This window comes from Micrasema longulum, unplaced genomic scaffold, assembly GCF_059751315.1.
Source record: "Micrasema longulum isolate JH-2025_06_02 unplaced genomic scaffold, ASM5975131v1 h1tg000701l, whole genome shotgun sequence".
Lineage (NCBI taxonomy): Eukaryota > Metazoa > Arthropoda > Insecta > Trichoptera > Brachycentridae > Micrasema > Micrasema longulum.
In genome coordinates, this window is record NW_028277897.1 from 39,303 (window position 1) to 63,329 (window position 24,027).

General features: G+C 28.9%; 1 protein-coding gene across 2 annotated transcripts in view; it reads right to left on the minus strand.

Moving 5' to 3' along the window:
- LOC148279563 (carbonic anhydrase 7-like) overlaps nucleotides 1–24,027 on the minus strand; it is a 144,803-nt gene that overhangs the window by 3,810 nt on the left and 116,966 nt on the right. For both annotated transcript variants that reach the window (XM_088229737.1, XM_088229738.1), the window contains exons 2-5: nucleotides 15,950–15,997; nucleotides 8,581–8,745; nucleotides 2,218–2,356; nucleotides 2,000–2,105 (exon numbers count right to left, since the gene is read on the minus strand). In XM_088229737.1, coding sequence (XP_088085863.1) covers nucleotides 2,000–2,105; nucleotides 2,218–2,356; nucleotides 8,581–8,745; nucleotides 15,950–15,997 — 458 coding nt within the window. The remainder of the gene's footprint in view (nucleotides 1–1,999; nucleotides 2,106–2,217; nucleotides 2,357–8,580; nucleotides 8,746–15,949; nucleotides 15,998–24,027) is intronic.

The window sequence follows — 24,027 nt, forward strand, 5'->3', positions numbered from 1 at the left end:
GTTAGAAGCCTATAATTTGTATAAATGTATAATTTCATGTATATACTGTATGATAATAAATAAATGCATAAAATTATAAAGTTCACCATAAATAACACCACATATTATAATGGTAGACAAAAGAAATAATATGGATTTTATCTCTTTAACATAATATGAAAATTTTAGAACGCTTAAATAAGTTGCCAAAGATGAATTAATGAAATGCAGCTGTGTGCTTAAAAATGTTGCAACTATGCAAAATATTAAAAGATAGAGCAAGTATAGAAATTTCTTCAAAACATAGATCGAATGAGAGATTGATCTGGGAAAGACAATCAAGTTGAGTTGGAATCAAAGTTTCGGTTGAGCAATGTTTGTGAATATTTTTCATTTATCCTCTGCTTAATGTTATCAACCAGTCATCGTTATCAAAAGTTTCAGGTCCAATAGTAATCACAATTAGCGATTTCCACTGTATGAGGCATTAACTATTAACAGGTGAAATTTAATTTCAATAAGCTTATTTTATTTGCACAAAAGGTAAATGTTAAAAATACTTCAGATATAGGACAATTAAATGCTACTACTTAAAAGGTGTCTAATGCCGAGATTTTATTTTTAATTTAGCTTATTACTCAATTGTACAAGCTTTGTGGTATTGTTAAATGGGGTGGTGCATATGCCAATATATTAAGCCCTCTGAAAATAGTACAAAGATTATTTATTAAAGTTATTTTAAAGAAACCCTCAACATTCAATACATGAGTTCTATATAAATTATTTAAAGCTCGTACAGTAGACACTATTTACAAAATAAATTTCATTATACAAATTTATAAAGAAAAAATAAAAGAATTTAAAATGAATAAGTCACTCAGATACCAAAATAATATTAAAATCCCTAAATTCCACACAAGTCATGGTCAAAATAGCTTTGTCCTCAATGGTGTCAAAAATTACAATAATCTCCCCAATGAACTAAAAACTATTAATAAAACCTCAGAGTAATTATATTAATTATTTTATAATAATTATTATTACTCTGAGATTAAAACTAATATATCAATAAATAAATTTAAAGAAATATTTTGAACCCATATAAAAACTGCATTCTATTAATGTATTATTATTTTCTGTTTTTCTTTTTATTTCCGATAAGTTTTTTTTTTCATCATTCAAAATTATATAAATTCCAATACATAAATAACTATAACAGTGTAAGTCACTTTCCAAGCACAAGAGCTAGTCTCTTTTTTGGAGAGTTACAGTTATAGCATTTACTAGATTGATGTACAAAAGTAGATTTGTATTAGAATTTTGAAAAACATTTACCATTTATGAAAATTTACTGATTAATAAAAAAAATATTATATTACAATGTTATATTGACATTAAGTCATTACAGAGAATCAATGTTATATTTTAAATTCACCAGGGCTATACAAAGCACTGTCTGGAGGCCGCATGCAGCTTATATTTATGTGACCCGCTTGTTTTTGATCTACTGCAAATATGTATTTCAGTTTTCCTTTTACAAAATTTATCAATGATGAGCAGTACCTATCTTTGTGAAAGTTTGTATTCAACTATGAATTTTGTAAAATCTTAATATAGGTATTCTCTGTCAGATAATTCACTTACACATACACTGCGTCTGGCAACAACTAATATTGATAGAACTGTAAAAAATAAATGTATGAAGAACTAATGAAATTAATTGTAACAATGACATGGCTGTATTTAAATTTTTTCTTCAAAAAGTTTAAGTGTTTGTTTCTGAGGCCTTCCAATCTATTTGGTTATTTGGATTGGCCTGAGATCATATCTGATTTAGACAGCCCTGGTATACACGATAGCAACACTTAGCTAGTAACACGGTTCTACTATTCCAATTTGTATAATATTCTTTGGTCCGTAGGTGCCCGCCCCTATTAGATAAATTTCTTATTGGTCGTAATTAAATAAAAAAAATTACATTGATTTTTTAAATATCTATTCAAATAAATTAAAAGCTTACTTCGAAAAAGAATGCCAGGACACAAAGGCCATCTTTATGGTCCAAGGCATTTTTTGCATCTCCATACTCTCTCTTATAAAACACCATGTGAAGCTCCATGGGAAAACTGCAAAAATTAGAACCTTATTGAAATAATATTTTCAAATAGTAAATAAAAAATTCAAATCAATCAACAACACATATTTATAATACAAATATATATATAGCCGTGTCCTTACGCTCTGCTGTTGATTTTATCTTCGCTTCCAACAGAGTCATTGTCTCCCCAGTGGAAATGCATCTGGCTAAATACATAATCCGATGATAGTGGACCTCCAGAAATGCTCGGCTGCTCGTGATTCTCGATCTTGAGCATTACTAAAAAAAAAAACTTTTTTTAAATAAGGATTATTTTTCAAATAAATTTTGGTGTCATTTTCTTTTAGTCAGAAATAACCATAGGAAAATGGAAATAAGTTGTGGTAGAACTGTGTTTGAGCCTCGGACTTCCTGATCTGAAGCCAGTGTCACTGCCAATGGCCATCATAAGCAAGGACCCTTTTGGCTCGCAAACGTTTAATGAGAAGCGTGCTTAAAAGCAACAATTATGGATACTGCAATGGGTGGTATCTATAGTCCCTCGTGTACAGGTAACAAAGAAACTTCTGTATTCTCTCCACCATGAGTAAGTGGTTTCTTCAGGCTCCCACACCACCCACCACTCCCCAGAATACTACGCACTAAAGTAGTACACAGTTTGATGATATTCAATTCAGTTAAGGGCTTTGAATTGTGTATAAAAAATTTGAACATCTTGGAGGCAGAACGATTTACATTAAAAATGTGACTATAGAATCATATTCTAATTCAATGAATGTGACTATGAAATGTTGATGAGGTATCAAAAGGAATTCCCGGGTCATTGGTTTCTAACCTGTTTGAACAAAAGAATCTGCCATTTTATAGTTAAAATAAATAGTATGATAGTTTCTTGTGAAACCCATCACCATGAACTATCATATGTGTGAATGAGTGTCAGAATATAGTATGTATAAGCAAATATTAATATATTTTGAGCATATTCTATGTCATTATTTTTATTTTATTTTTTGCACTACAACAGGCCAGGAGGCACCATGAGGAAGTTCAGTGGTTTTTATCAATTTTTTATTTGTTAATAGACTGTTAAACTAAGTCACAATTATTTTTTTAAAATTTTTACATATCGTATTATCGGTGCTACGATTTTTTAAAGTTTTGTATTTCTGAAATAACTCCGCGTGTGACGTCAGAGGTTCATTTCCGCTTATTCTCATTCAATTCTTCCCATTGGTCCAGAAGCGATAAGCAGACCGGAAATTTTCCATAGCTCTCAGATCATAGGTCGATTCACATGAACCAGTGACGTCATTTAAAGTAGTGCGTTTTTATCAAAATATTTTTTATTATTTTTTCTGTACATTTTCAAGAAACTTTGTGGTACAATTTAATGCTCTAATTTTTACCCCGCGTAAGAAAACATTTTTTGTATCCAATTTCCCGTAGGGCTGAAGTTCCTCATTACAGTGGTGAATTACGTCACAAAATACCCAGGCTTGAGAAAAATCACATTTAATTTTTGTGTTCTCACCGGGAATCGAACCCGTAACCTTCCGTGTGTGAGTCAAGCGTCTTGACCGCTACACCACGGAGGCCACCTTGTATATAATCACCTTGTCCACGTGCAAAGTTATGAGGTTAATATACTCAGTTTCTATGATGACTTATGACCAAATCAGATGCCCTTGAATTACAATTTAAAGCACAATAAATTCTATCATGGAATGTTTTCTGTAGACTGCAAACGGTGCATCACTCGCTATAAAATACTTTATCGATTCCAATACCGCAGTTGGGTTGGGTTATTTGCCTTTCATTGTATTTCAAAAATATATAATTGTATTCACTCAAGCAAAAATGCATTTTTAAATGGTAGCTATTAACGTTTTTTTTACACATAATATATTTTCATTAAAATCAATAAAATTTCAAAAAAAGAATAATGAACCTCAGACCTCTGATCCATGAGTTCGCGACACTACTTACGGGACCACAGCACGATTTTACCTATCTACCTCCGGAAACCCTCTTATTTTTTTAACTTAGTCTATTTTATCTTTTTTTGTAAATAAAATAAGTAATCAAAATAAGTAATTAAAATAAGTCTGTTTTAAATATTTTTCCTATCCATAAAATAAATAAACACAAAACATCACGCCGTTTCCCCCTAGGGATAGACAGAGAGGATCGAACGCCATATCACTCTGTCTTTGTATACATACCTCTCTTCTTTCCCTTAAATATACACATAATCTATATTAAGTAAGTACGGAGTTGTTTGCAACTACGAGTACATACGTAGGTACTAACTATGCAAGACACTCTCAGATTCCGCGTGTACATTCCTTAGCCGACACATTTACTTGTGATATAGACATTTTTAATACGACAGTTATCCATTTTAAAACGTTCTTAAATGCACTGTTTGAAACTAATTATTATTGTCATAATAAAACTACAATTTTTTCTCTGTTTTTGATGTGTCTTATTATTTATTATTATCTTTTTCTGAAATTAATGTATCAAATATTTTGTGTACCAGATATTATGTTATTATCTTATATATACTTACTGTAAACTAATTTTTATTATTTGTTTTCAACAATAATTTGTTAATACCATTTTTTTATACGTATAAGTATAAATAAATGCATATATTTTTTTTGTTTAAATTCTTTACAAGTTATTTACAATTTGCTTTTTAATTCAATTACTTTTCTTATATCCATATACATATTTTTCTTTTTTACTATGTAAAGTTTCACTTTTTATTTTGCATGGCAGTATGCTTTTTATTGTTTCTACATGTATACAAAAAGCGTTGTTTATCTTTTAAAGTTTTACTTACTATGTTTGTACTTACCTGTATATTTTTGTAAATGCCTCTTAGGCGTATTGTAAAATTAAATAAAAATAAAATAAATTATTATGCCTATGCATAATATGGTATCTCCAATGAGATTAAGCCGAGTTGTAAAAAACGAAGTTTTTCAGAGAAAATAATGAAGCATTTCAAGCAGTTTTTAAATATTTTAAAATAAGGTATGAATATTCAAACATTAGGCATGACATGCGCCATGGAGCAGTGGTAAGACGTTTAATTGCGAAACTGGCGTCGCAGGTTTGATTCCCGCAAGTTGCAAAAAACTGTTAATCTTAATAACTCTCTAGCGGGTCCAGTCTTCGTCTACAAACATTTAGGCAAACTGGAAATATTATTTATTAAACCAACTGGTTCAAGAAATATTCATATTTAATGTTTTTGTTGGCGAAATAATTCAGTCAGATGAATCTCACCTATATCCTTAAAGGTTTCAGCACTTTAACTTCACAAAAATCAACAGATATAATAGTTTAAGATGAATGTTCAAGCATAGGAAAAAATATGGATATTTTTCACAACTTCCTTTCACATCCTCTCATATTATAATCTGTGATCATCTCTTTCTCTCATGACAAGCTTCTAAAACCAAGCCTTAGCGAGTTATTCGTTTTAAAAAAAACGTAGGTCTAAGGCAATTCGTTATTTAATTGCAAAATCACGCCGTATTTAATTACGAAATCACGCCGTATTTAATTACGCATGTTTTATGACCACTTTTACAGACAATTACATAATTTTTGTACGAGTAAAAGCCACGCATAACCTGAAATATTAAAATGACCCATGACCTCGTGTAATACTTCAGTCTCTGACAGCCAATTTCACCAACGTACAATTTTAATAAGTGCATGATAGCGCTATTTCTTCATTGATTATCGTCGCTCAGTGGTATTGACGGTCGCGGAAATCGAACCTGGGGCCATCCACCCGGCTTCTGTGACCTGAATATGATATATTATAAAAATAAAATGATGTTATGGACGTATCTAATAAGAAAGCGGCCAATCGATGATATTGATGGCACCAAATTAGACGCGAAGTTGTGACACTTTTATTGGTGATTGGTTACAAACATAGGTGTAATGAAGTTTGTTAATCACACTAACTTAATATCAAAATCGGTCATCACCGATTTAGGCAAATTATCCGTATGAAGAACGATTAGTTTTGTTTGCATACCTAATAGTGAACGACCGAACCAAAGTTTTTCTGTTCTAGTTTAGGCCAAAACCAAAACTTATTTTAAAAGATTAAAAGTCACTTCAGAACGCCCAAAAACTACGCTTATTTTATTGTTAAGCCTTTCGAGTTTATTTGTTTATTATATATTTATTTATTTATTTTATTCATACAAATACAGACATATTACAAAAAATATAATAAAAACGTGTCCCAAAATGTATGAGGCCAAGAGTCCTGTGTTGAGTTGAAACACAACATTATGGAAAGTTGAAATAATAGCAAAAAAAATTCAAAATCAATTTCACATATTTTTATCGGTATTCGTAGTCTGTGATATTTTCCTATTATGCAGTTTATAAGAGCATGCACGCTTTTTATAGTAGCAATCTCACAATTATAATTAACATCACAAGACATTTATTATTTTTGCAATGAAAACCAACTTCAAAGAATGTCCCATTCGCTCTTCAAAGAATTTCAAGTGCTGGATATTCGTCAACAGTATATATTGAGGTCAGTAGCGGTCACACATCTCAACAGGGAAAAATACGCAAGGGTTTGTCATGTTCATAATACTAGACACTCCAATAAGTATCTGATTCTACAGAGAGGAGTCAATACTTTTTTGGCTCAAAGGCAGCAATATTATATAGGCCCGAGGGTATATAACCTTATCCCAGTTTCGTGGAAATGTGGTGGGATTGCCAGGCTGAGGAAGGTGTTGACTGCATTCTTAATCCATATTGGTCGGAGGGAGTCAGAGAATTTGTTGTCCGATGTAGAAGGACGTAAGCTGGTTGCTTGTTTTACTAGTAATGACTTGGGACTTAGAATATAGATTTTGGTATTATTTATGTTTTCTCTGGATATTCATTGTTTACCTTTAAGACTGAAAAAGCACACATTATGATAAGACTGTAAATACTTTTAAATATCATTATAAAATACATAATTTACTGCCTTAGAACGGGGAAGCTATCCCTAGTTAGGCAGTTTAGATGAACCAACAGCAAAAATAAAAAATATGTATGCTTACTGTTACTACTGAATTAATTTGTTGTATAAATAATTACTTGTATATTGCTGTAATAAATTTGTAAAATAATAACTAAAAAAAAAAAAAAATAAAAAAAAAAAAAAAAATAAAAAACTTTTCTACAATTCACGCATATTTCATGGTTATTTTTTATAATTTTTTTGCGGTCTGTATATTATATTTTTTTTTTACAATTTTAATTAATTATTCTTATTTGTATGTTTCTAGTAAATAAAAGCACGGGCTACTAGCTTTTACCCGCGGCTTCTCTTGCGTGGTATTAGTAAGAAATTAGTCAATTAATTAGTTTCGTCGTTCAAAAATATGAATTTCCCGGATGAAATGATACATTTTTAAAAATGTTTTTTTTATTATTAATAAAACACATAATACAAAAATTACATATTATACTCCCAGGAGTTATTAGAAACTCATTTGGGACCGTGCATAAGAAAAATCATTTTTTTGACAATACATAATATCATACAAATTAATACATCCGAAATAAAAAGAAAACATTATTGTATAAGAAACATAAAACACCATCTTATATAAACTACATTAATAATTATCAATATCAAGAAGATTTAAGAATTATTTTTTAATTGTGACACTTCTGGATTTTTTATTTAGTTTTTCGTGTCTTAGCTCATCAGGCAGTTTATTATATTCTGAATGGTCAATATTTTCAAAGGACCGATGAAAAAAAAAAACTTTTTAACTTTTAACTTTTTTCTCTACTTTTTTTTCGGGATAAAAAGTAGCCTGTATCGATTGTCCGTCCTTTAACTATCGCCATGCAAAAAAATGACGATCCGCAGTCTATGGCGACGTAGCATCGGTTTTCTGTTTTAATATTAATTCGTTTTTCCATCAAGAATTTATTTTCCGATAATAGTTGTCCTGGTTGACATAAAATATTTATTTGAAAAGGTGTTTTTACACTCAAATATTTCATAGTCCTTGGACTGGCACCTGAAGCCTAAGGCTGATCGTCTTACCTTCATGTAACATAAATTATCAAGATACGCTACGATTGGTGTACCAACGCAGGGCCCTATGCACCGTACCTTAGGTGCGGAAATGGAATGCTGCTGATGCTAATATTTCCCTATTAAGAAAAGAACCAGCAGTCATTCCTATGTGGTACTGCATTATGAAATCCAATGATTGAAAAAAAATGAAAAAATGTAAGAGTGGAATTGTGGTCCACTAGCAGTGTCTCGGACTCACAGATCAGAGATACCAGGTTCAAACACTGTTCTAACATAACTTGCTGGCTCCCATTGTTTTACCTTTTGACTAAGGTATGTAATCAATGATTCCAAAGCGGAAAGATGTAGAACGAACGTAAATCATAAGAATGCAAGTATTTCTATCTCAATTGAATGCATTTAATACCTGTGTGTCCATTATTGCTGACGACGATGCCATCCATCCTCTCGGAGAACCCTCGAAGGTCCATCGGAGGTAGTTTCCCTTCCTTGACAGTCAGAAGATTAATATTGATTGGACTCTGGTGCTTTCCAATGCAAGTGTTGTACTGCTTCCACCAATTGTGAGGTCCTTTTGTAAAATAAAATTACATTAATGAATCACGAGAGAAACGCCAATGAGACAATATGCATTTTCTGTATGTTTCGTTCAGTTCAGTCGTCAGATAAGTCCGGGAAGGGAGATTTAAGTGTATGGAGATATTTTTTAAATTTATTTATTTACTTAAGTTAGTTAATATTACATTGTATATTAACTAATATATTTACAATTAAAACAAATACTTATTAAATATTTCTTACATAACTACATTATTACAATAAACATAACATATTTTTTTTAAATCCGTAAGTTTTCTTTCATTCTTCATACTTTCAGGCATCTCATCATACAGTTTTAACCCTTTATACATTAAGCTATTTTGTGATTTTGTTTTTTTCTTAAGTGGTAGTCTTATCCTATTTCTATTTCTTGTCCTATATTTATGTACATTTCTATTTAATATAATTTCACTTATAAAATACTTTGGCATGAGATTATTAAACACTTTATATATAAATACAAATACATTATACAATAGTCTTTTCTTTATTCCTATCCAGTTCAATTGTTTTCTCATTTTTTCAACACTATTATATTTGCTTTTTTTCAGTATAATTCTCATTGCTCTATTTTGTAGTATTTCAAACTTGTTTATGTCTCCCTCGTTAGCTAAATATAATATAGTAGAGCAATAGTCCCGATGAGGGGCAATTATTGTTTTGTATATAAGTTCTGCACTCTTTTTATTTATTTTTTTTCGAATTCTTCCTCGGAAGAAAATCTTTTTTGAAATTTTCTTATGTATATATTCAAAGTGTGATGTTAAATTTAATCTGGAGTCAAGAATAATTCCTAAGTATTTCATTTCATCAACCCTTTCAATAATTTTACCATCAATATTTACATTCATTGTTATGCCATGTGCTTTATTACCTATTTCCATATATTTTGTTTTACTAACATTTAATTTCAATTTATTTATCTTTAGCCATGACGAAGAAGAGGGAAGAGTGATCTTCATGTGACAAAATATTGGTCGAGATACTCTACCATTGATGCGTGACACAGAGAGATTTGCACTGGTTAAAAAGCCCAGAGAAAATAAAATACAAGCTTTGCTGGACAGTATTCAAATCCTTTCATGAAATGGCTCCAAAATATCTATTGGACCTTTGTATTAGGGAAAATACATGTCAAAGAAAATCTACTCTTAGGTCAGTATTTGATTCAGGCAGAGGAAAACTTGTCGAAATCCGGCGCTGCCCAAATACTAGGTTTGGAGATGGTGCTTTTGTCGTTGCCGGCCCCTCTGCCTGGAACCAATTACTTTCAAACTTATGAATCATCGACAGTCCCAGTCAGTTCAGATCCAACTAAAATCTCACTTCTTTAGTTTATTCAATTTCAAATCAGAAATGTCAGTTTAGCTTAGTAAGAATGTAAGTTTATGTGTATAATTGTAATGGGCCCTTAAGGTGATTTTTCACAAAAAGGGCGCAATATAAATCAGCCAATTATTATTATTGCTTTGTTAGTTGCTAATGATAGGGTAATAATATATACACAGGATGCTTCTGCGTTCGTCTGAATTTCGCTGCGATTCTTAATAGTAAAAATATAATAATATGTATTCGATGTATACGCATTAGCTATGGATTAAAAACACTGGTTTATAAATATATATATTCATTTAATCAAATCATAATTCGGTTGATTATCTAGTGCTGGCGCTTTCGTAAAACTTACACAAAAACATTTTTAATGTACAGAATATTGATTTAAAAAATCTTGCTGCCGTATTAAATGTTTTTAAAAATCTCTTTTGGATTAGAGCGAAAAAAAACAATCACTTAAGAAAAGTTTCTTTTATTTTTAAACAAGCCTGTTTTTTATTTTATATTTTGCGTTCATTGTAATTATAATTAATACAGTGTAATTAAAATGCACAGTACAAATTATATTGGAAAAAATATGTATATATACTTATTGATAAACAATAAAGATATAAGATTCTTATATAACAACAGTTGTTTTTTCTAAATAAATAAAGATAGCGCATTTGGTTAAAAATTAATATAACCTTTTTTAAATCAACACTTTGTAGATTTTAAATGCGTTTGTGTGAGTTTTGCGAACGCGCCAGCTTTAGTTAAACAACCAGTACCTGGCAGTATTTTTTCTTTCGATTTTCAATATCGATTTTGAATAATTTTCTATGACTAAATAGCTCAATACGTAATAGTTCAACGTCAAGAATATCGCCGAGTTATTTTGATTAATCGCATTGCGAACTCCTCAAAAGGAACACGCACGATATAATTCAATATAAAGTCGATATTGTCAATCGATAAACGTCGTAATTGCGACAACTCAACAATAAAGTACGGCATTTGTTTCCTACACTTAACAGTCAATATTTACAGAACTTCATGAGCGTGCAAACGTCAAAAGTCTCTTCTTAAGTTGACTGTAGAATAGGTAGGTAGGTACTCGGATAATGATTGAAAAGATAAATAAATATAACACCGATTTTTTTTAATAATTAAATTTTGATATTCCTCGGTTCATATAATATACATTTTTTAATGTCCTGCTAATAAAGTGTATTTTTTTCAATGTACTTACTCAATAACTAACTACACATCGCTTGAAAAAAATATATAATTCAAGCACATATTGATAATATTGATTTCAAGTGACCATTTAATAATTTTCTTCTTTTTCTCTAAACATTGAAGAAAACCTAGATGCCTAGACTGACCTAGATGCATAGATGTCTAGACTTCTTTATTATCTTCTCAAAAAAGTTCTTTATCTCTGTTCAACAGCTCCCCAATGAGTTGAATCCAGTCCTTGTCTACAAAAATTTGGACAAACTCAAAATATTTTTGATAAATCCACCTGATCCATAAAAAAAAAAACAATTTTCAGGCGTTGCCTAGTATAATAATAAAGGTTTCAGCTCTTTAACTTCACAAACATCAACAGATAAAAGAATTTAAGGAATATAGATGTTCAAATATGGGCAGAATGATGAATGATACATAGTTTGTAAAGTGACCACTTAAACCAGCCAATGACAGGTCATAAGCCCTGTAGATGGCTAGACTTATATTTTACTTTCTCTAAAATTTTCTTCATCTCTGTTGTAATATGTCAATGTATAAAAAACACTGCTCGGTAAAGACACATCGTGAAAATAGGATTATAATTGAAGGAATATTAGCTTTTGATGATTATTTACATAAAATTCTTAGTCAAAATATAAAAATTATAGCAATACAAACAAATTTAGAAAACTTCTAATAGTTTATATTGGTAGTGAGTAGTAATAAAGTGGCGTAATATAATATCAAAATAATAATATTTTTATTATTATTTATTTAATACGTTGGCGTTTACTTTGTTGAAGTCCGTGTTAGAACCTTAATTCCGAAATCAACACTTTTAAAGTCTACTAATTTTGTAATTCGTTTAAAAATGCCCTTGCAACGCGAAATAATTGCCAATTTTTTATTTAAATAAATGAAATTAGTTGACCCAAATATGTGTTTGATTTATACTAAAATATATTGATAATTTTATTCAGTACAGCTGCGATGAAGATTCATCGGGAATTTAAACTATTTAGTGTTACAAATACGTCACCAATTTTATGGAAGTCGGGAGAATCTCAGGGACGAGAAATCTTGGAAATCGTTGTATCTTGCTTTCTACTTTATTGACGTCATTGATAAAACCGATTGTAAACTGCGAAGATTGACGATGAATACAAACTAAAAGTCGGCAATTGAATAGTTTAGACATTCATAAAGGCAAAATCTTTGATAAGACAATACATCAATATACAATAAGGTACTCAGATCCGTTCATTTACTATTGTTTCACCGTAAAATCAGATAAAAATATGCAAATTCAAGGTATGAACCGAGCAGCCTTTATATAACTTCTTTATGATTGTGTTACATACGAGTACTACGTTATTTACAATAAATTCCTACATCACGGATATGAACCATTATCGTTGGATAAATAATGCTCGTTATTTTAAACCGGAAGATATGCTTTGTGTAATTTAAACTTTTAAAACATCAGTACAGCAGTGGCGAACGGTGATTTTATTTATAAGAAAGCCATAAAACAATATTATACATTTGTACCTACAGAGTACATAATATAATAAACGTAATATGTACTATAAATTGCTATTTTTTCTGTAGTTCTGTGTGATACAACAACATCTCTCATCTATGAAATCAAGTCAAATGTCCATTATTATTAACTTCGTGATATATTTTTATCTTTTGTAGCTATATTATCCATTACTGTGACACATAACTTCTATAAAAGTTTACCAAAAATAGCACAGTGAATTCAGTAGGTATTAGGTATACCAATTACGATTGAAATATCAACTAGCAGATTTATTCTATAAATTGATAATGCCAAAAACAGCCGCGTCGAGCGCCACATGTCTCGCGATATGACTGCATGAAAGTAATGGTGGTCGTATGTCAACTGCATCATCTCAAAGAAAAATAGCCCTTAAGAAATAATGTTGGAAATGCTGTTTTCCAAATCGAGAATCTTCAAATAGTATGTGTAATCTGCAAGCTTACTCAAGTAGAAAAACACAGCGACCGGGTTTAAGATGGTCAAAAAATAGTATGCTTATTTGTATGAAGAAAAAAGCTGGAATAATCGACTAGTTTCTTGGGTCACGACTTGCGCTAGGCGCGTTTTATTTATATTTGGAGTAAAATACAAACGGTGGCAATAATTTATAAGAAATAATAATTATTCGTTTGTTTTTCTAAATAAAGTTACAGTGAAACATTATTATGGAAGTCAAATATAATGGTAAGCTGCGCATAATCGCTTATATAAGAGATTCACCCCTGCAGTACGTACGGTAATATTTTTTTCATCCTATAAAACTGTACTGTTCCATTAACTTGTATTTTTTTTTGTGCTTTATATATTATTTTAAGGAAAATTATTTATTAAATTAAACGAAAGATTTTTTCAATTTATTATTTTATATTTGAAGCACTAAGTTAGTGGTTATTATTTTTTAAATTAAAATTGAACACTTTGTTTCCCACCGGATTATATCAATTTGTAAATTAAACCTTGATCAAGGAGCACGTAGTAGCTCAAAAACTGGTCCGCAATTAAATAAATAATAAACGATTTAAAACAAATATTTTATATTTATTTTAATTATCTAAGATTATTTATTCGATTGTTGTAAGCGATATTTAATATTCTGTTTTGAGTAACAAATATCTATTTCTGCATTAAAAAATCATCGTTTATTCAATTTTGTATATGAAATAACTAGAGTTGCTTAAAAAACTAGTTTTTTAATTTAGTATAACAAATATCTGTATCTATCAAAAAAAATTGCCAGTTATTATTTTTTTGAATAACAGGGTATCTACATTTGCATATAAAAATAAATAAACAGTTTAAAGCACGGGGGTGTTAAAATATGTACCTTATTACATTATAAACTGCTCGATCAAAATAAAATATAAATAAAGGTTATACTTATTTAATAATAATATCAAGAATCAGTGTTAGTTCAATAAGCTAGTAGCGAGCAAGAGGACGGTTTTCTACAAAATGGACAGACGTATTTAAGGAATTAACGAAGTTCTCATTCAATTATTGCTCTCAACGTTACCCGATTACATTGAGAAGTTTAAAAAGTTATCTTCAATTTTCAATAAAATAAAATAAAATTTAACGTACGATATGTGTATATTTGTGTGAAAATTTAAAGTAACTTCGTCATTAACCTGTATTTAAACAGGTTTGATTTTTTTCATTTGAATATTAAACTTTTCATAAAATTCGATTTTACTTGATAGAAAAATATAAGATAATTCAGATCAAATTTATATTTGAAGCACTAACTTTGTGGTTATTCATTATAATAAAATAAATATAACAACTCTATTTTAACCACTTTTTTTTCTACGGGACCGGTTTCAAAGCTACACATGCTTCTTTATCAAGGTATATTTTTATTAATTAACGAATCTTATTCTATTTTATTTTCAACAGTGTTTACTAAATATGACATCGAAACATATGGAGCTTATAAATTAAGACTTTATGACAAAAAAATGTTGTTGTTGTTCTTTTGTTGAAAATTAAATAGGAAAAGATTCGTTAGTTGATTATACCTTGATAAAAAAGCATGTGTAGCTTTGTTGTTTTACATCTAATCTAGATTGAAATTGAAGGAATATATGTGTTCAACTATGGGCAGAATGGTGAATGTTACACAGTGTGTAAAGTGGCCACTTAAACCAGACAATGACAGGTCATAAGCCCGTAGATGCCTAGGCTTTAATGTTACCTTCTCTAAAATGTTATTCATCTGTGTTGTAATATGTTAAGCTTGTATTATATTTATTTTGTACTGTTTTAAAAATAATTTTAAAGCTGTAAAATATAAATATGTCTGTAAATACATATTGTTATCTGCATGTCCCTAAATGAGTTTCTTTTACAAAAACACCTTGGGAATATTAGATGAAATTTTGTACAATATTTTTTCAATTTGTTTTTTTTTTTAAGTAATAATATTAGTTTTAATTCATACTCTGTTGTTGACAACATTTTTTAAAACATATTTTGCAGTTGTCTGAGTCTTTTGTTTAATTTTGTCTGGTAGTTGATTGTATAATTTCAGTCCCTGGTAAATTAGTCTCGATTGTGCTAGTCTCGTTTTAGAATGTTGTATGTGATATTGTATTGTTCTGATATTCTCGTATTGTCTCCGTGTTTATAACAATCTATATTTTTTCATTTTATTTAAAGAAAGAATAAATATTTTCATTCTCATGATTTACTCAAATATTTATTTTTGGGCTATTTTTAACGAGTTGTAAATAACTTGATACAGAACCAGTTATTAGCTAAACAATTTTGTTCACAAGTAATATATGAAAGCATGTGTCTCATTATTATGTAATCAATGCAACACGCTTCAAAAATGTTTTTGTCAATAATTATTTTTAACTTAGTAGAAGGGGAAGATTAATTTATTATAAACTTGTTTCAAATATAATGAATTGCCATTTCGGAACAATTATTCGCCCTTCGAATAACAATTTAAAGTGAACGGATTTCCTGATTTCAATGTAATAGAACCAGGATATCTCAATATTTCAAAGAACAATTAGAAAGTTTTTTTTTTTATTAATTAAAAGATAATTACCATTTTTTTCATCGTACCCGAAGTCTTGTGGAAGCACAAACCCTCTACCTGCAAAATAAAAAAACATATATTTTTTTTTATCACAACAAGTGTTTTTTTTAATATATTTTTTCATTTATTAATAGACTAAACTAAGTCAAAACAGTTTTTAATTTTATGTAACATTATTATCAGCGCCATGGTTTTCAAAGTTTCGTTTTATTAAAATTACTTCGCGTGTGACGTCTCAAGCTGATTCGTCAGTTAACTTACTGTAAATTAGAAACCTATCACAACTCTCTCATCATTGATTGATTTGGAAGAACTAGTGACGTCATGCAAAGTGTTTTTATTAATTTTTTCATACATTTTTAAGACACTTCGGGGTACAATTTAATGGTTTGATTTTTACAGCGCGTAGGAATACATTGTTTTATATCCAATTTCCCGTAGGGCTGAATTTCCTCATTATATTTGTCTGATATTTAATTGATCTGAGTGCATGACCCCAGTCGAAAATCAAATTGACATGTTATATTAGAAAAAAAAACACTTGATCTGACGAAAGCGAACAAAACACAAATAACTGTTTTTCTACAAGCCAAACTTTTTTATGAAGTTTATATTTGAAGCACTAACTTTGTGGTTACTTAACCACAAAGTGGTGGAAACCAGTCGGTGAAAAATAAAAATTAGTGGTTAAAAACAAAGTTGTTTTATTTATTTTATTACAACCTTTTTTACTTGGGCCACTTTGAATCACTCTTCAATTACGCAAATATATGTGTTTTACAAATGAAAAATATTTTTGTTAATAAATATTTCTAATAATAGGTTCGTCATTTTTTGTATGTGTCCAGGCTGATAAAGAATACAATTCTGCGTGTGAAATAGAACCAGAATCCTGGACAAGCGTTTTTTACTTTTGGTAAATAATAAGAACTAAAATATTTTTTTACAAATAAATAATACACATTTACAATCTCAAGCTAGGTAAAAAATTCTCTAAATCTTTAATCTCGGTTGAGCTTGATTATTTTTGCACTTCCGGATTATTCAAAGTGAATGCAAATGTAAAGTGAATCTAATTATCAAATTATGACAATTGCGTGTCCTTAGTCTTTACATCACAGTTAAGTAAAATTATTGGCTTAGTTTAATAGTATATTAACTAAAAAAAACGCTTTACTTCCTCATTGTGATAACAATAGTGTTAATACTTTAAAATTAATTTCAACTTAGAACTGTTGAAGAAATTACTTTTCAATTACGATTTACTAAATTCTTTCAATTCTACGTGCATTTAACAAGTCGTAAGTGAATGTGCTATTTACAATTTGGTAAGGTATCCAAAATAAATATATTCAATTTATTTAATTTATTTAATTTATTTCAGTTATTTAATTTATTTTATTTATTTAAATATTTTTTTTTATTTTATTTATTTTATTTATTTTATTTATTTTATTTACTTTATTTATTTTATTTATTTTATTTATTTTATTTATTTTATTTATTTTATTTATTTTATTTATTTTATTTATTTTATTTATTTTATTTATTCAATTTATTTTTCTTAATTTTTTTTATTTTATTTATTTTATTTATTTTTTTATTTTTTTTATTTATTTTATTAATTTTATTCATTTTATTAATTTTATTCATTTTATTCATTTTATTCATTTTATTCATTTTATTCATTTTATTCATTTTCTTCATTTTATTCATTTTATTCATTTTCTTCATTTTATTCATTTTATTCATTTTCTTCATTTTATTCATTTTATTCATTTTATTCATTTTATTCATTTTATTCATTTTATTCATTTTCTTCATTTTATTCATTTTATTCATTTTATTCATTTTATTCATTTTATTCATTTTATTCATTTTATTCATTTTATTCATTTTATTCATTTTATTCATTTTATTCATTTTATTCATTTTATTCATTTTATTCATTTTATTCATTTTATTCATTTTATTCATTTTATTCATTTTATTCATTTTATTCATTTTCTTCATTTTATTCATTTTATTCATTTTATTCATTTTATTCATTTTATTCATTTTATTCATTTTATTCATTTTATTCATTTTATTCATTTTATTCATTTTATTCATTTTATCCATTTTATTCATTTTATTCATTTTATTCATTTTATTCATTTTATTCATTTTATTCATTTTATTCATTTTATTCATTTTATTCATTTTATTCATTTTATTCATTTTATTCATTTTATTCATTTTATTTATTTTATTTCACTCAAGAAGCATTTACAAAAAATATACAGGTAAGTACAAACATAGTAAGTAATAATTAAAAAAATAAACATCACTTTTTTATTTACGATTAGAAACAAAAAAGCACACTGAAACTTTGCAAAAGAAAAAATATGGATATAAGAAAAATGTTGGAATTAAAAAGCAAATTAATAATAATAATCATAGTTTATGAACAAAATAACAATTACTTTATCTACTACATACACACTTAGGTAATAGATTTCTCTGGATCATGTCTCGTCTGCCCAACTAGGTACAACTTGTTTTAAGGCAGACATTTTTATGCAAAAATAAACAATAACATTACTATCTTCTAGTTAATTTACTATACAGTTATACAATATTAATTTATACATTTATTAATAGTATAAAAGATAATAATATAATATACGGTAAACAAAAATATTTGATAAATTAATTTTAGAAAGAGATAAGATAATAACAATACTCATCAAAAACAGAGAAAAAATTGCATGAAAAAGAAAGTTTTATTACGACTTTAATAATTAGTTTTAAACAATGCATTTAACACTTTGAGCACTGGCGAAATACACATAGGACTTACCCTGTGCCCGGCCCATTTTTGTGAAATTTCATGCTTTGTGAAGGGTTTCTATAAGTGTCATAATTATGAAAATACTGAGTTAAATCAATTGAAACTTTGAAACAATTGATTTATTTAGTTATTTTTGTATGATGGTTTTGCCGACATTGGCCTTTATGGAGAGCCATATTGCGATGTTCGCAATATACAAAGTCTCCCTCCTTTTTTGTGCTTTGTATCCCGGAGCCGTGTAAACACGTGATTAAAATAATTACGTGTTGTGTCCCGGTCCCGTGATTTCAGTTGTATTAAAAATGTCTACATCAAAAGTAAAATTGTTGGCTAAGGAATGTAAACGCGAAATCGGAGATAATAATATACGTGCATAATAGTGTTAATAGTTTATGGGGGTATTAAATAAGTATTAGGGATTTTTATATAGACCAAGTAAATAAAAATCAATTAGGATATAATGAAAATTTCTTTTTATTTATACCTTACCAAATTTTAATATGGAATTCTAACAATAATTATCTGCATACACAATAAATAACTGCGCTATTTATTTGGTATTTGTCTTCCAACATTTGGACATCCTCAAAATATTGTTGATAAAATCAACTGGTTCAATGAGAAGTGTAAACATTTAAAAGTGTTATCAGACCTTGCCTTGTATAGGTGAAATATTTCGGCTGGATCTTACCCACATTAATTAAACTTTCAGATCTTTTACTCATTTAAGTTGTTAAGTTAAAATTGTTGGTGTAAGTTCATTGTAATTTATTATAAAAATATAGCGAACGTCTATAGAAGAACCTTAATAAAAACATTTGTAATTATATTTATGATAATTTATGTTTGAGAAAATGTTAGGTAAAAAACATTTTATCATATTTATTAATTTAATGCATAATACATAAATATTTATTTTTGTTACACTAGAGCATTTGAACATTAATATGTAGTGAAATTTCTTTAATTCGCGTTTGACGGTTTTGCACGCTCTCTATTAAAATAAAGTTCTGATCTGAATGACGTAACGTGAATAATTAAAAACTGTTTAAGTCTTAAACACAGAAAATAAACGAAATCTTAAACGCGGATTTCTGAATAGTCACAATTTCATTTTGTATGATTTCGTAATAAGTCGACAGTGCTCGAATGACAGAGAACAAAACAATTGTCAAACATGTGACCATTTAACAGAACCGAACTGAAAATATTACAACTTCAACATTTTATTAAGTACCATTATGCTGAGTGTTAGTTGCACAAAAAAGAGCATTAACTCTGTGGATTTGCATGCTGTGTAAATGTTAAAATTTTCAATTTTGACAAAAACGAATTAATTTTTTTTTAACTTTAGCATTTTTTACTTTAAGTTTTTTCTTACAAGAATTTGGTGCTGTTTCAACAGATTTTGTTATTCTAATTTATTATCACCGTTTTTTTGTACCACACATAAATAAAATAACTGGAAGATACATATTTTTTTAAATATTGCGGTATACAGATAGAATTGCGATAAGTAAAGTATCATATGTTCAGGCGTTTCTCAGCAGGGCAGCGATTTTAAATGCTATCTACATCGGTACATATCGAGACGGTATAAACTAACATAGATATATATTTACGATAATGTGTATATTTTTATGAAATTTCGTAGCACCTTCGTCGGTAACCTGTAATTAAACATGTTAAATTGAACAAACAACAAAACGATATTATATTTTTCATAGAGAAATCTTAATTTTACTTTGTAGTTAAAATTTATCTTCAGTTTCATCTACAAAGTAAAATTAAGATTTTTGTATGAAAAATATAATATCTTTACAATTTTCCCGTTAGAATACGGACCCGTTAGAATCTCACCAATATTATTACATTTTCCGGTATTTTTATTCACAAAAATCATGAAATAGAAGACTTACGTTTAATGGACGGTAAATATTACAGTGTATACATCGATCACTAAAACTAGTCAACGACCGGTCACAAGCTCTGTAAATGCCCAGACGTCCATATCAATGGCAGTTACATAAGCTATTGTGCATTAAAAACATCGACTTTTTGGGAAATCAGATTAAAACATTTAAATTGTAGTATTTTTTTATTACTTATTATATATATTTTTCTTATTTATTATTGTTCTTCTTTCGTTTTTCTTTCATTTTTCTAAAATAAATCGAATCGACGGTTCCTACGTATACTATCAAATCTGCATTTTGCTAGGTTTACAGGAGAGCAAAACCAAAGCTTTATATTTTTTTAAGAAGCTATCAGGTACTGTAGAGTAGGGAAATATCACGTTTTTAAAAAATATTTTAAAAGCAATCGATCTTTAAAATACTGTCCAGTAAAAAAAAAAATGCCAATTATAAATAGCATTAAAAATACTTTTAAATTTGAATTCCCGCAAAAACGGTAATTCCATTGGCCACGCCCCTAACACGTCATGATTCATGTTTATTTGTTCCTGCCATTGAAATTTGTATAGAACAATTGCACGAATCTTAACGTTACAACAATCAAGGCCAAACACGTCGCGTTTTTCTACGAACGTATTTTTATTGAATTTCTTTTTTACATTTATGTATGAAAACATTTTCCACAATATCCACATTGATTTTGAAAATACAATTAATTATTCTAAATCCATTTCCTATATTTTTATCGGTATTCCTAGTATGTGATATTTTACTATTGCCAAACATTTGTCTTTTAAAATACGACAGATACATGTTTGGCAATCCTACAGTATCTGATAGCTCAATAAAAAAAATATCAAGAATTCTTTTTGCTCTCATTTAAACCTCATTAAATGCAGATTCAATAGTGTACGCGGGGACGTCGAAATAGTGATATGTAAATTTCAACAATGTTTTGAGTATGTCCAAATGTTTGCAGCCTGGCTGGATTTTCTCCCAAGGGAGTTATTCAGATCCAAATTGGTTGCAACTGAAGGAAAACATTTTTTAAAAGAGGATATGGAAGTCTAGGTATTTACAGGGCTTTTGACCTGTCGTTGCACTGTGTAACATTAACTATTCTGCCTATGTTTAAACATCCACAATTCCTCAACTCTTCCATCTGTTGACTTTTGTGGAGTAAAAGAGCTGAAACCTTTATCATGTGGGTGAGATACATCCGGCTGAACCAATTTACCTACCAGACAGTGTCTGGAAACGATTTTCGAATTATAATAATTCTTCTTTTACCAATTAGTTGATTCGACAATGTTTTGAGTAAGTCTAAATGTTTGTTGCCTGGCTAGATTTCCTCCCGAGGGAGTTATTCAGATCACATTTACTTCACAAAAGTCAACAGATGGAAGAGTTAAATAAATTTGGATGTTTAAACAAAAGCAGAATGGTGAATGTTACATAGTGTAAAAAGTGGCCACTGAAACCAGTCAACGACAGATCATAAGCCCTGTGAATGCCTAGGCTTTCATTTTCTCTTCTCAAAAATGTTTTTTCTCTGTTTCAACAAGTTTGGATGTGTACATTTACTTATGTTACAATTTTTAAAACACTAATTTCAATTGCGAACTACATTTTTTCTTCTCCTTTTTCACATCCGCTTCTAAGTGGAGCATGTGGACATCACCAGTTGCTTCCTGGAGACTCTATCGCCAGATAGCATTTTTGCCTGTTCCCACGTCAATCCAGCGCCCCTTAATTCCGCCGAATAAAGTCTAAAGATCGTCATTGACGGCCTTCCAGGACGGCTTGAGCCCGCAGGTTTAAAGAAGAAGCAACTTGGGTTTAGGTTCTCCTGAGGCATGCGCAGCACGTGCCCAAGCCAGGTCCACCGCCGCATCCTCAAGATGCTCGTTATAAGGAGGCTGCTGCGTCCGTTCTCGGAATTACATTTAGTTCGTTTGAAATATAATATATGTATATTTTATGTTTTGATAAAATGCAATTTTTTATGTAATTTTTGTGAAAGCATGATGTGAAGCCTATCAAAACCATTTTTTTAATAGTTGGTCATACTTCCTTATTTTATTTTTTATTTTATTTAAATCTTATTTTTATTTAAATCTTAAAGTAGGGCACACATATCATACATATTGTTATGTGTGTTCTAATAATAACATTGCAAATATATTTAATTTATAAATTGTTTATCACATATGTCTTGACCATTATTTTAAATTTTGATATGTTTTTTTCTTCATAAATATTTTTTTCCATTTCGTAATACTTTTTAATTGCTTTAAATAAAATTGAATTTTGTGACTTTGCCTTTTTCCTAAATGGAAGTCTAATTTTGTTCTTTTCTCTAGTATTGTGATCGTGTTCATGCTGGTTCCGATCAATTTTTTTCCAAAATTCTGTTTTTTTATTAGAGTTTATAATTTTATGAACAAACATCATTGTATTGTAAAATATTCTTTGTTTATATGTTAATAATTTCATTTCATTTACCATCGACTTTACCCTCGTATTTCTGTTTTTTTTCAAAATGATTCTAAAGGCTTTATTTTGTAATACAGTTAGTTTATCTATGTTTTCTTTGTTTGATAAAAATAAAATGCTACTACAGTAGTTAACGTGTGGTTCAATAATTGCTTTGTAAATAGTTCTGCAGGAGTCCTTATCAATAAATCTTCTGATCCTTCCCAAAATTGATATTTTTTTTGCAATCTTATTTATTACCATCTTAGCGTTTTGGTGAAATGTAAGTTTTGAATCCAACATTACACCTAAATATTTAATTTCAGTGACTTCATTAAGTTTTTCATTTTCTATTTCAATTGATGGTGTAATTTCTATTCTTTTGTTTCCTATATTCATATATTTAGTTTTGTTAACATTTAATTTTAATTTATTAATTTTTAGCCACAGTGATACACTATTAAGATCATGATTTAGTCTGTCCATAATTGTTTTATAATTTTCTCCCGATATATATATTAAGGCATCGTCTGCAAAGAGTCTTATTTTTGAATATTTTAATGTTTCGACAATATCATTTATGTATATAATAAACAAAACTGGTCCGAGAACCGATCCTTGTGGTACTCCCAATGAAATTTTGAGGGGCTCGGAAATTTCATCATTCACCTTCGTTTCGTTATTCGGCTGGATAAGACTCAACTAGCATCGAAGAAGACAACAGACTTAAATAATCGTTTACGTATGGACAACTCAATACACAATATGACAATATTATCTTGTCCCAGCTCCGTGAACAGCCTCGACCGACCAGCACAAAACGCTGAGACAATACGAAAATTTGGCTGCAATTCACACATAAG